At 48.9% G+C, this 14,577-nt stretch overlaps 1 protein-coding gene across 1 annotated transcript in view; it reads left to right on the top strand.

Annotated features, from left to right (window-relative positions):
• Nucleotides 1-11,384, top strand: part of LOC144097579 (uncharacterized) — a 955,709-nt gene extending 944,325 nt beyond the window's left edge. Inside the window, exon 9 of the mRNA XM_077630249.1 lies at nt 11,225-11,384. Within this exon, the coding sequence (XP_077486375.1) occupies nt 11,225-11,371 (147 nt within the window). The 3' untranslated portion in view covers nt 11,372-11,384. The remainder of the gene's footprint in view (nt 1-11,224) is intronic.
• The last annotated feature ends 3,193 nt before the right edge of the window (nt 11,385-14,577 follow it).

The following is a 14,577-nucleotide window of genomic DNA, read 5'->3' as shown; positions in this document are numbered from 1 at the left end:
CAAGTAGACAAGATGCATGCGAGTACATGCAGATGTGTTGGCATGCTGTAAAAAATTAGGTACCTGCTTCCTGCCTGGCTTAAGCACCGGGTATACTACGCCCTTGTTCAATCACATTTCAATTACTGCTTACTAATCCGGGGCTCTACTACAAAGTCTAACCTTGACAAATTGATGCTTCTTCAAAAACGAGCGATGCGATGCATCGAAAACCTTGAGCGGCTGGAACACACGGCCCCGGTGTTCCTAAAACATAACGTCCTAACAATAAACCAGTTATATGAGCTGAAACTTGCTATTCATATTAGGAACGAAATCATGCGAAATCCTTCAGTGTTAACTAACTTAAGCCAGCTCAGTACTACACGGTATAACCTTCGAAAGAACTTCTTGAGATTACCCGCCTAAGAACGAGGTATGGTACACAAACACTGTCGTATTTAATTCCCAAAATTTATAAATACACACCCACCTCTTCTTGACATATTACAACAATGTAGAGTACTCAAAACTTTCAAAAATGCCTTCAAAACGTACATACTGTCCAACTCAAAGCTTTAAACATACATGTTTTGAAAACCACCTAAACTTTATGTTGGATGTTATTTTTTGCTATTGCACTAACACTTGTGTAATGTTGTAATCATTTGTACAATTCTGTGCACTGTACGGGTGACAGGGCCCTCGTCAGGCAGAGAGCATTTGCCTTTTGATCTGTCATCCTAGACCGTCTGTGTCTGAAAGAATGTTACAAATAAATAAATAAATACCCCCGAGTAGCCCTGCTGCGCAGCGAAGAACCCGCTCGGCAGAAACAAGCCAATCCGCCTGGCGGCTGAGGCCTCGAAGAGATAAAATCTGTTAGCCTTTAGTCACGGAGGCTCCGGCCCCCGCCCTCCAGTCCTGCGTGTCGGGGGCGGTGAGTAGTAAAGGATCTCCATTTCCGGTGGAAATAAAAGCTGTCATCCACACAGTCGAGATTTCCAACACGCGAAAATGTCGCGACTTGACTTGCGCTTCCGGCGCACTTCGCGGCGTCGTTGGTTCCGCCGTTTTCTGAAGCTGCTCATGGCTCGAACATGCATGGTGAAAGTCCGAACTATTCAACACCGCATGAATCATCTGTAATTTCCAAAAAGTAGTCCTTAAAAGCCAGCTGAAGCAACGCACTACGCAGCAACGCCGTCGGTGCCGGCCGATAATCCCCGTGGATGACGTCACGGCAGTCCCGGCCAATCGCGGGCAAAAGGGGCGGTCGCCCGGCGCCCTGAGGCGATGGGGTGCGTTTTCTTCTAAAAAACAGCCTTTTGCGTATATTTCCGGTCTTTTTGAATGAGATATTCTTTTTCAGGGGACTAAAAGCTATAAATTACGTATAGAACTCTTTTTTTTTTTTCGAAAACTGCTTCAGCTTCCTTTTACCGGCAGTGGCAGCATTTCCTTAAATTGTCGGCTCGAAGCAGCCTCTCGATGTGGCCGTGCTTTAACCGAAGGAAATGAAAAAAATGATCTGTACACAGGAGCACACGAGCACGCTGTCGTGGTCGCATTTTATGGAGGTCGCTTTTAAAGCGACAGAATTAAGGGCTATGTTATACTCCAACGTAACGGGCGCGCGACACCGTCACGTCACGTTGGCCAAAGCGAGATCCTCTATACTCCGACGCCGCTTGACCACCTACGTGTTCCGCGGATTCGGCGCGCTCTGACGGTGCTGGCGTCGCAATGGACCACGTGCCTATTCTGGCCTATTCTGCGCCGGGCGCATCGAAGCCGCGAACCCAGAATGCACCGCGCGTGTCGGCTGGAGAGAGCGCAGCCGCTACTTGGAGGCAGCAGGCCGGACGAATGGATTTCTGCCCATGCGCGCCGCTCGTAGCTCAGCGCTGTCTCGCGTCGGCGCGGCTGAAGTATAGGGGGGGCGAATTTCAGCCCGGCGCAGTGTCGCGTACTTGACGGTTCCGATCACAACCACCGCGCTCGCGCGCGCCGAGAACGTCGGAGTATAACAGAGCCAGCAATACGGGTACCGTTCAGCGGAGAAACCGCCGTAGTCGGAGCTAGCTTGTCGAGAAAATCGTGACTGGTCGAAAGGCTCGCCACGTCAAAGCCACATGACCGCGCGCTGGTAATTAAAACACACCCCAACCATCCCACATTGCAACAATGATGACACCACTACGGAATCTCGCATTGGTCTGCAGGGTAGTGACGTCATTCCACCACCATTACGTTGTGCCTCTAAAGAAAGAAAATCAATTGCGCTGAAAACGGTCTGGCTGGGTCTCGAACCGCTCCCCACTGAGCCGGGTGCGCTGCCTCTCGACTACTGAGGAACTTTTTCTTCTTTGTTGCCTTCCAAGGCGTCGGAATACAGTGCAGTATTAAGACACTCTAAGCTAGCAGGGAACATTCCCTCTTATTGAGTTGCTACAAATTCCTGAACGCCAAAAAAATCATAATTGCAGTCTCTGTCCATCACATAATAGATTGTTAAATGTTCGTTCAAAATAGGTAAAAATTGGTGGTGGTTTAACTCTGGTTAACCGTGCTCGAAAGCGAAAAGCTGCCTCTCCTTATATCACCAACGCAATTCAGACCAGACTGCCCCTGGTGCGGCAGTACGCCCACACTCTATCACATCACCTGGGAATGCAAGAGAAACATAGCATTCCACAATCAACAAACACCGAGTGCGGAGCAATGGGAGAGCTGTCTCTTCAGCAGCGAGCTTGAGGTCCAGAGGGCCTTGGTAAAGCACGCAACTGAAGCGGCACAACTCAGTGGAGCCCTGGACTGAGGGCCCACTCTTGCTTGAAGACTCAAGTCGCCAGCGCCCAAGCAAGACGACCAGGAAGTCTTCATCCCCGCGAACCTCTTGGAAAGAAATAAAAGTTTTCTCTCTCTCTCTCTCTCTCCTTGGCTACTTTTGTGGTCGAGCGACTGGCGGTTTCCACGGCAGGCGTAGCATAGAACACACCTAGCATCAAAGTGGACCGGCGTTTTATGCAGAACCCGCTTTGATGCCATGCGCATGCGATTTCAGCAGAAGGAGGCGGCGGAAGGAGGCTGAACGCATCCTGAGAGGTCTGTATATGAAGAGGTTATTAATATGGGCACCGGCCCATCAAAACGTCAGGGAGAACGAAGCAGCGCACATCCTTTCCTGAGCACCTCACCTCCGGGCAACGATGGAGCAACCAGCATGCAAAAACCTAAGAGAAGCACCGGTCATGTACCGAGATATCACGGAAGGACTCAGTAGAAGAAAATTACCACCCCCAGACAAATCGCTTTCACTAAAGGAAACAATGGCCTGGAGGAAGATACAAACGGAGACCTATACTTTTCGCCAGAAATCTTAGGTATATACAATCAGCACAAGATTGAGGACAGGGTATGTAAATACCGTATAGCTAAAGGTACCTTGGCACACGTAACTATAGAATGCGGCAGCTCTCCAGGGGCTGCGGAGTTTAATCATGAAACAGCCCGGGAAGATTTGCTACGAAGCGAGGATCCCGCTACGCAGAAAAAACTCCTCAGCTTGGCGGCCGAGGCTGTGACCGACCAACGGCGCCGTCCCCTGCCCGGCATCCCAACCCCCAGGCCCTCGGCTTGGGCTGACGCTCACGGGGGAGCGAGCTACCACTCTTTGGCTAAATAAAGTTGATCGACTGACTGACTGAGCGCACCTGGGATGCCTCCTTTCCTCCTGTCCGCAACGCGGTGACGGAGCGCAGATCTGCCGCTCTCCACAGAAGGCGTCGCACCCAACACACCTAGCGCTAGGTTGAACGCATCAAAGTGCACCGGCGTTTTATGCAGAACCCACTTTGATGCCCTGCGCATGCGATGCCGACAGACGCTTTCCCACTTGGCCAAAAGTCAAGGTCAAAGGTCAAAGTCCAGATAGTTGGTTTAACAGCGCCGGCGTCGAACCTGACTACCACCAATTATGCTCATATCTTGACCTCTACCTATATTAAAGAACATACTTGCGGCCCCCGCTCACGGCTCGAAAAGCTGGTGCAGTGAAGCTTTTCGCTTCAAAAGGTGTTTTATAAGAATGAATTTTTTTTAAGCAATAAAGTAATTAAATACAATAATGAGCGGTGCCCGCCTCTGCAAAAGGCACCCCCGGCCATTGAAAGGACCAGTTGACGCTATCACTTCATACCCTTAAGGCTGAGCTTAGATGTCCCCCCTAAACAGTGAAACACAACCGCCTAGACTCGAGGATCCTCGACGTAAATTTTTCTTCGCGCATCTTGAGAACTGCCGTTCGTTGTAGCGCTGCTCCAAATGAAAAGAGTGGACCTGCTGATGCACTGGATGACCCCATTGACTCTCGTGTAGAAGAGAGCGTGACCTTTATAAAGCAAACAATTGTTCTGTAAGACCGAAATTCTTCTATTTCTGTTGGCAACCACCGCAACTACGATTTTTTTTCGTTTGAGCTTAACGTCCCGAAGCGGCTCAGGCTATTACGGAGGAATGCCGTAGGAGAGGGCTCCAGGTCATTTCGAACACCTGGGGCTCTTTGACGTGCATTAGCCACACTAGCCTCTAGCACTCTCAGCTTGTTTATTTCACTCACAGTGAAGAAGTGTTTGCATCGTCACTGTGACTGTTCTTGTAATTTTTCCCGGCTGCTGAGCGAGCGCCGCCAGCCCGAAATCTGAGCGCAGCAGCCTCAAATTCTGCGGCAAGTTTTGTTTTGTAGCGAGCGCTACACTACGCCAGCTTTTCTAGCCTTCAGCGTGGCACCCCTTGAGCTCCGTGGCGGCGCCGTGGCTGGTCACGTGGTTGGTCACGTGGTTGCCCACGTGGTGGAGAACAGCTGCTGCTGCCGGCGGCGCGGCGCGCCGGCGGAACCGATCTGCAACAGCTGTGCGCATGCGCCGTGTCAAGGGGGGGGGGGGTGGAGAGGAGGAGATAGTGAATCTACGTTCCGGGACGAAGATGAAGAAGGAACGCCCACTGAAACGGAGCGGCGAAAGACTGACTTTTCAATTGGACTGAGCGAGTTCCACTCGGCCAGATGTAGCTATCCCGTCAATCCAGGTTTAACCAGAGCTAAACCACAGCCATTTTTTTTTTGAGAATCGAGTATCATTGAAGTGCAGGATGGAGTAAAGTTGTATTTTTGATTCTGATGCTCCGGTACTTTCATGTTTGGCAAGCGATGATATTAGCGAAGACGTATGTATCTCCGAATCTGCTGCCGTGCCAGCTACCAAATTCTTCCATGGCGACCAGCCAAAGAATAAGGAGAGATGAACGATGAAAGTGAGATGACTTTTAATGGCTGCTGGCCTCGCGCGAGCGCTCCGTCCCGCGCCACTGCCAGCATTGTCTTTGTGCCACTACCCGGGGCTGTCGAGCGATCGTCCCGATCGTGAATAGCAGAAGGCACCGACGAAGAGATGAGCTCGCTGGTGATGGGTTCAGAGGACGGTACAACGGAAATAGCATGGGAAGGGGGGGGGGGGGGGGGGGAATGAGTGCTGGCCGCCACGATGAAAGATATGGCCGAATGAACCCTTGTCTATGAAGATTCCGGGCCGCAGGTCGCCAGAAGCCGACGGCCGAAGCCCTTGCACGCACTGAGCGGCAGGGGCAGGGGGCTGTGTCCTCACGTGTCGGCAGCGTCTCGGGTCGGCCGGGTCATGGGGTCGAGTCGCGGCAGCGTCATGTCGTCGTGTCTTCTGGTCAATGGGGGGGGACGGGGCTGGGGTGAGCGGCGAGGTCGGTTCGGGCTTGGCCGGCTGGGGCACGGCCGGGCGGCGTGGATAAGAACTCACGGCTGACGACCACGGCTGACGGAGGACGCCGAAGCTCCAAAGCCAGGATGGGAATAATACTCCGCACCTCACAACAAATTTTACGTGGCCACTGCCAGCTCCGTCGTCTTCGTGACAATGAGCAGTTCAGAAAAAAAAAAACTAAAAGGACATGGGGCTCTCAAACTCTTGTCCTCACGAAGGACTGCGTCAAGGATCTCGGTGTCACGTTTACTGCGATAGTGACTAGAATGTACACGTCGACGCAATAACTTCCAAAGCATCCCGCCTTCTCTATCATTTAAAGAAACCTTAAAGATATCACTGCATCCTGAAATGAGACATTTTGCATCACGAATGATAGGCCAGTTCTCGGATATTTTAATAGGTAAGCAGCAAGGTTTCTGACTGCGAAGTATATTCTTGTGTTAGAAGCTTTGAAGTTCGAGAAGCACCTGAATGGAAACTGCTATCCCACGGAGGAAGAGTTTTGAGATTAATGTTCTTGAACGATATCTACAATACTAGAACGGAAATTAAATGCAAGAGCTATTTAAAAGAGCACAATTAAGCTTCCAGTAGAAGGAACCATGTCATGCATACTAGACGGTATTACTGCCAGTTTAATACACTCGAATACACATTTTGAAGCGAAAAGCTACGCCAGCTTTTCGAGCCTTCAGCGGGGCCGCACGTTCGACCTTGAATTTAGCTAGGGGTCAAGCAAGGAAATAATGCCTGTCTCAAATATCTCTGTGGGCACCCGAATCGCGCCGTAAGGGAAGGAAAGGGAAACAAAGTTGGTTGTAAGGAAAGGAAATGACTCCTGTCTCACATATCTCGGTGGACACCCGAACCGCGCCTTAAGCGAAGGAAAATAAAAGTTAATTGGTTTTAAGAAAAGAAAATCAAGCCTGTCTCGCATTGCGCCATTTCTTTTCAACAAAAACTAATTTCTTTTTCAATTCGGCTTTTTGAAATTATCTGCAGGGTTTGTAGGGCATCGTTTTGGAACGGATTTTGTTCCATATATCCCCATACAACGAACAATATTACAGTTATAATAAACTGTATATCTCCAACCAAAAATTTTAATTTTAACCCGGCGTCTCGAAGCCGACTCGGCTCCTTCATCAGGGGTGACTGAGGGCAGTAGCTAGCGTCTCTTAATACCCCTGTCATACGGGCATTTCAAAGGCCCTCGAACCGATAGGGGGTGACTGAGGGCAGTAGCTAGCGTCTCTTAATACCCTTGTCATACGGGCATTTCAAAGGCCTTCGAACCGATAGCCTATCTACTCAAGGGCGATCGAGCGCTGCTACACGGGCAGTTTCAATGGCCATCGAGTCAGTCTATCGAGTCAACGGAGGAGCGCGGAACTTCATCGAGATTTCGAGGGCCTTCGAGCGCTGCCCAAGGTTGCTAGCGTTGGTTCGAGCGGCGCCAAGCGCACTTTCGAACGCGATACACTCATGGTACAAAAGCATGAAAACATTATTCGCCTAAACTTTAATGAAAGCAGCCTGTAAAAGAATTATAAAATTGTCTCAGTCTGGTTTTAAGCGTATTAAGCGCCCTAATTTTGCGTTTTGGTCTTCGCGTTTCTTGCGTACTTTGCGTTGACAACATGGTGGCGCCTACCCGCGTGCTTCACAGCGATAACCGCTTCGTCGCTAATCCCTCAAAGCAATATCGTGTTCTGAGCTGTTGTATTCGCCTTCGATTTGCCCATTCTTACCCTCGCATGAAGTTTCAAGAGACAAATAGCTCTTGTTTTTCAGATATCAAGGCGATTTCCCAGGTCTTATGCCTGACGAAGCACCGCTCCGACGCAGTTGGACTGGTTTAGTTTTGGCTCGTCTTGTATTAAAGTGGCTGAAGCAATGTCTGCATCTGTCCATCGTGTACGTGCAATTAAAAGGGTTTTGAACGACATGCGCTTATGCGTGTGTTTCAGCATTTAGCACACCTTTATCAAATATTCTTGTTATTTTTGCAAAATCCAAAGTAACGATTGTGCCGCCACGCAAGCTTGGTTTAAGACACGAGAACCATTTTAATGGCCATTGAGATTTGCCGTGTACCAGCGACGCAACTCCTTCGAGTTCTATGGCGATTGAGAATTTCGAAGGCCCTCGACTCGATAGCCATTGAAACTGGCCGTGTGACCGGGGTATAAGTATGGAGTGGAGGAGGGGGTCAAAGGAACAACAGCTGTGATGCCAAAAGGAGTGGGGGAGGGGAGGGGGGTGGAGGCCGTTAGTTACGTCGTCGCACTGCAGGAAGGTGGTCAGTGGCGACTTCATTTTGTTGCGTTGAATAGCGAAGTCCCTGGACATATACTGGGGACAGGTTTCCTTTTGTGCGGTTGATGTTGTTCGGGGTGCTTGGGACGTGCCAGGATTTGCCTACCTGTTCCCAAAGATCGGCCGCGGAGAGAAAGAGCCCATGGTATTGTCGACAAAATTCCTTGCGCCGACTGCGACGCAAGCTAAATTGGGGAATCCAAAAAATCTCAAAGAATGAATTCGGCACTATAAAAACGACGTCCGCAAATTCGCAAGAGAGCGCAGTCCAGTAGCCGAACATTCCGAGGTCTCCAACCATATAATCAAATTCGAAGAAACCCGCATCCTCGGAACCAAAAAAAAAAATTACCACAAAAGGCTCCTTCTGGAATCCTGGCACATCCAAACCACCTCGAACAACATCAACCGCACAAATGGAAACCTGCCCCCAGTATATGCCCAGGGACTGCGCACTTCAACTCAACGAAAAAAAGTCGTCATTCACCACCTCCCTGCATTGCGACAACGTGACTAACAGCCTTAAACCCCCCCCCCCCCCCATTTCCTCTTTCGCATCACAGCTGCCGTTCCTTTGACCCGCACCTCCCCTCTAAAAGACGCTAGCCTACTTGTACTCCCTAAGTCACCCCTGATAAAGGAGCTGAGACGGCTTCGAAACGTTGGGTTAAAATTAAAATCTTTGGTTAAAGGTTTACAGTTTATTATAAGTCTTCAACCCAACCAGACAGGCAAATCTGTCAAAATGTTTAGTTTTCAATCTTACAGTTGTAAATATCACCGAAGCTACAATATATTAAATATATACAGTCTAGTGTGAGGGCCTTTAATGTCGTTTCGAAGAAAGCAAGATGTTTATCAAATAAAAAAAGGCCTACTACAGTGTGTGTGTTAGTATGGCTATCTATGGAAACAGCCAGTCGCTCGACCACAAGCGTAGCCAGGGAGATGTAGCTTTTTGCTTTCGACGAGGTTTAACCAGAGCTAAACCACCAGAAATTTTTTTCCAACACGATAAATGATTGTAATTATTGCCTAATGAAATATGCAACACCGGAAGTTCCAGGCTGTTTTAGCAAATTTACTGATATAATATTGGTTTTTGTCGATGTTGTCTGCGTCTTTCAGTAGCATATCTAAAGGCGCCGTCTGTACATCGTTTGTTAACGTCTCTCTTAATGACACCTACGTCCTCAGGTTGATTGCTTCACTGGACTTATGTACCACTGGAGGTGTTGCAACGTTTTCTTTTTATAATTTAATCTGCTTTATTGAATTCTTTCCATCTCATTTTTGATGTAATTAACCGTCTGCATGCAATAATCTCATTTGGGGTGGTGCACGTACCTAGTATAAATAATCCATTCATCCTCCTTTCCATCCATTCATCCATTCACCCACCCACCTATCCATCCATCCATCCATCCATCCATCCATCCATCCATCCATCCATCCATCCATCCATCCATCCATCCATCCATCCATCCATCCATCCATCCATCCATCCATCCTTCCATCCATCCATCCATCCATCCATCCATCCATCCATCCATCCATCCATCCATCCATCCATCCATCCATCCATCCGTCCGTCCGTCCGTCCGTCCGTCCGTCCGTCCGTCCGTCCGTCCGTCCGTCCGTCCGTCCGTCCATCCATCCATCCATCCATCCATCCATCCATCCATCCATCCATCCATCCATCCATCCATCCATCCATACACCCATCTATCCGTCCGTCTGTCCGTCCGTCCGAATTTACAGCTATTTGGCATGTTCTATCCGAAAGACGTATTTCAGAATTATGCGGTGTTTTGTGTGCTATAGCACAATATTGTCTCAGCTTGAATTTGAGTTGCCAGTGTCCGCATTGCTTGCTTCGAAAATAAGTCTTTTTTTCTTTAACGTGCTACCTGAAATTTTATGCCCATGTTTTCTTACTGACTGTCGTGCTTAATGCTAGGTCACAAAATGAAGCAAAAATAAGAAACTTGAACATGGATTTTCTGTAAAGTATCTACTGTGAACAGCTTTTCTTTAGCGAGCTCAAAATGTCGCGAATTCAGCTTGAGTTAAAGTGCGAGAATATTTCGCGGGCGCTACCTTTCGCGAAGGAAGATCAGGTTCGCCATTATTGCTGCTGGCGGCGAGGAAGCTTTTGGACGCTGCAAACGCAGGAACGTAGCTGACAGCAACGCTGTGCCTCACTCTCATGACGATGAGAACAATACCCAGCAAACGCCGGCCGAACTAATCGCGCCGACCACACCCGCTACGCTCCTTGCCATTTCTTTTTCTGCGAAAACCCGCTCACATAGGCGCATTGGGTTTAGTTGAGGCTGTAGTTAAGAGCAATGCTGGCTTCTCCTAACCAGAGGCGGCAGGCGTGACTCATCCGTGAAAGCATTCGCCGTTTTGTACCTTGTCAGCTCTGCACCTAATCCCTTTAATGACAGACTCAAAGATGCAGGCGAACAAGGCCGCATTTTCTTGCTTTAGGCCGGTGCATGTGAGCATTATGCGCGCATGAGCGTGGGCCTAGGAGACGGTAACGCTGCGCTAGATTATTCTCCTTCCCTTTGTCGCGCGGTTGGTCGCACAAACGCGTTGACCTAAAAACACGTGCAGCAAACTTATGTGCTATTTTCGGCGGAAGGCCCGGCGCACACGCAAGACACTACTGGGAAAAGCAGTAGTAGCCTAAAGAAAAGTGTTAACGGCTGCCTGTCCTTAAAGAAAAGGACCTTCCTGTGGTCGTTTAAGCGCTTTTCCCATTCCGCAGCTTCACCCGGGGCTTTTCAGCGTAAACGCACAATTCAGAACACTGAATCTCACTCGCAAAAGCCGTCAGAAACTTTCGTGGTTTTTCTGTTCTTCTGCGGGGAAAGTCGGGGTTTTTTTTGCGTATAGCTACCACATAAATTTTTGCGTGACTACTACTTCCCGAGCTGTAAGCCGTTCCCGGAAAATGTGAGAATTAGGTTCTTATGAAAATTACGTCGTTGCACTTAACAAGAGTTACGGATAAAATACGAAGGTCGCTGTCACTTAATCGTCAGTTGTTACCGACGCTGCAAAGCGTTCATTGACTACTTTCTGTGTGCTTCAGAGAAATGTGATTCTCTCTGCCGCAGCTTTCCAAGATCCTTGGCAAGACTGCGCCCCACCACTTGGGCTTCGCCGTGACTCGCGTGGACTACGACAGGGAGGACTGTGACCAACAACGCAGCTACAAGCGGCTCGAGAAGTTCAAGTCTACCAGCAGGATTTCAAGGCAATAATAAACGAGTTTTAAGCGCATCAATTGCTTGCGCCGTGTCAGAACGCTGCGAAAGCACCTGTCAGCTGCCGGTCTCTTTTAAGCACTGCAAGCTGCGTGGCCAGCTGACCGAACCACGACGAGACGACACTCAGGTGACATGACCCACAGACCTTGCTTGTAGACCGCGTATAACCAAATCCATGCAAAGCAGAACAATGCGACGACCATGACCGTATGCGGAATGAACAAAGCAGACCAGAGCTAACTTGTTTTCCATTTTGCCCCGGTTTTTCTCCGCCGTGAAGGCATAGTGGCGCGCTCCACGAAGTTTCAGTTCCAAACGGAAAGATCCAGACAAGGCAGCGTCCTCTGGATTGTTCCATTAAAGGACACATTTCAGTTTTTCTTTGCCTTTCTTAAGGTCTCTAGTCATTAGAGAGTTATATCATATCGTTACCGTTAATAAGAACAGAAAGTTGGGCTAGTTGGTGTGGATTCATACTTGACAGCGCAAAAAAACGAGGACAAAAGCGAACGAGGAGACACAACACAAGCGCAGACTATCAACTGAACTTTTATTCACTGAAAGGGAGCTTTATAGGCGTGATAAAACACAAAAAACAACAAAAGGAACCGCCACAACCGATGTACAAAGAAATCAATGACATTTCATTCCTGCGTGATAAGGAACACCACAGCAACAGGAAAACCAAATTCAATCACATCAGGCCAACTCCCCGTACTGTCTACTTGCCCCCAAGAAACTGCGCAGAAAAGGAACTTCCTTATCCTGCAGGCTGACCGACGGTGATGCGGCACACGCTTCACTCTCTTTCTTAATCAAGTAAGCTTCTATCAACTCCCGGCATACCCTATCTTTGTGCCTGAACAAGATACTTGTCCTGTCAAGGCGAGGAAAGCAATCTTTGCAATCCCTGCAGTGCAAAGCGAGGTTGGAGGACACAGCACCTTTTAGAGATCTGCGGTGTTCCGCTAGACGCTCATTGATACATCGACCAGTCTGGCCGATGTAATTCTTACCACAGGAAAGTGGAACGCGACACACAACACATGTGTCGCAATCTGTGAGTCTCTTTCTGTGGGCTATCGTGCAATCATTCACTGCGCGGTTACCACCATGCTCAATCTTTTTGCGCACAGCACTGCACACACCACCGAGTTTGTTCTTCGCGGTGAAAACAACTTTCGCCCCGTACCTCGTTACCGTGTTTACGTTACCGTTTACCGTGTTACCGGACGCCGGACTTTCCGGTTGGCGCGGCGCACGCCAGAAGACGTTTTAGCGTACCGTCTCTCCCATAACAATTTACCGTAGGGTTAAAACGAGTGATGATGATGGCAGATGCCCAGCTTTTAGTGATGTAAAAAATACGGATGCATACCGTTTACCGGGCCCGGCTAGCGACATCTCTGCATGCGCCGGTACTTACCGGTCCGCTAGCACTTTACGGAATTTCATTTAGCTTTGAGGAGAGTTAGCGTTCACTCGTAAAGAAACATGGCGGCGCACTGCATGGCCACTTCGGACCAAATACACCACCGTCGCCGCGTTCTTCGGCGCCATTTCTCGTTATAAATGACGGCATTCGCTTTTAATTTTCACTCTCACTCATACGTCGAGGTTTGAGTAACAACTAGGCCACGTTTTGGAGATAATCTACCTATTGTTGAGCAGTTAAGCCTAGCTACATGTAGTGTACATAGCCAAATAGCAACCACTGCACTGCAGCTCTTCAGTTTTGTGCCTGTTTAACATTTTTGTATATTTTCATGATTTTTTTTCTTGAAAAAAAATACCGGCAATTCTTTTACTGTATTCATCAGTAAGTGCAGAAAATACAGAAGATTCTCCAGACCGGAGTTAGCGCGCTTTGACTTACTGTTACTAGATGGCGGCACTGTGTTTACATCCAAACACACAAAGAAGCCATGATGTGGCACGGCAAACAGGTGTCGTAGTTGCGCTTTTTTACAGAGCTCGCAACGCAACATGCGCTGCGTATGCAATCTTACTGAGGTCTACGTAGTGAAATTGTCTACTGGCCAGGGTAAGCAAAGGTGTCTAGCTTCACGGGCAGATTTGAAAAGCCGCTGAGTCGGCTGTTAGCTGAAGTGTAGTCGGTACGTCTTTATATGCAGAGAAAAAGATTATTAAAGTTCATGTAGCATCTCACTTCATAGAAATGACTGCAATGCATCCGTATTTTTGTTTGCAATAAATGCTGGGCCATCTGCCATCATCATCACTCGTTTTAGCCTTACGGAAACCTGTTGAGCCCGGAATACATGGAGCGTTTTTGAGGCGATTTTCGCCTGACGGCGCCGATTTGACGCCCGGCGTCGACAAAAACGCCCGCCGCCGCCGATCAGGACCGGCTAGATTTTGACGCGGCGCGCACGCGTCTGACGCTACCGGAAGTGCCTGTCGGAGTCACTTCCGTCTGTTTTCGGCGGGAGCGCCAGCCGTCTCACCGTTCCTTGCCGTCCCTTGAACACTTCGCGCGCGTGCGCTGGTCAGCACCATGGCTACGTCGGGGAAAGCATCACGCGTGGAGTTTAACGACAAACTTATAGGCGCGATACAGAAGCGTCCCATATTGTGGGACAGCACAAGGAAGGATTTCAAGGAGCAGAGGAAGAGGATGGCGGCGTGGGCCGAAGTGGCCACCGAAGTTGGATGTGACCCGGAAGGTATGGTTGCATTGCTACTAGTATTTCTAGCAAGACACAGTGCAATAACTTTGTTTTACAACCAGGTCAGATAAAAAGGGACGCGCGGTATATCCGCGCCGACTTGCTTAAATAACCAACCACGTCAATGGAAGCCAAGATAAAAAACTCGCATGCTTGTGCAATAAGCAGCTGTCATTGATATTACAAAAATATTATATTTAACTGTTTTATTTGATGGTAATGTGTGATAGTAAACCGAGGTTAATCTGTGTGATTCTACTTGCAGACAATAATCTACAGGGGCGGTGGAAGAGCCTTCGTGATACATTCACGAAGAAGCACCGCGCGTGGAAGACTGGTGCGCCAAGTGGCTCGGGAGCTGCTGATGCACTGCACGTGAAGTGGCCGTATTTCCACATGATGTTTCTAAAAGATCAGGTGGAGATTGGCAGGTATGTCCCCAATGCTTCGTGGGTTACTTTTCGAAATAACTTACTTGCAAAAGGAGCTGAAGAAAGCCTTATGTAGCAA

The sequence above is a fragment of the Amblyomma americanum genome, chromosome 7 (assembly GCF_052857255.1).
Source record: "Amblyomma americanum isolate KBUSLIRL-KWMA chromosome 7, ASM5285725v1, whole genome shotgun sequence".
Lineage (NCBI taxonomy): Eukaryota > Metazoa > Arthropoda > Arachnida > Ixodida > Ixodidae > Amblyomma > Amblyomma americanum.
The sequence above is the reverse complement of the archived record's forward strand: the minus strand, read 5'-3'. Positions and strand labels throughout refer to the sequence as shown.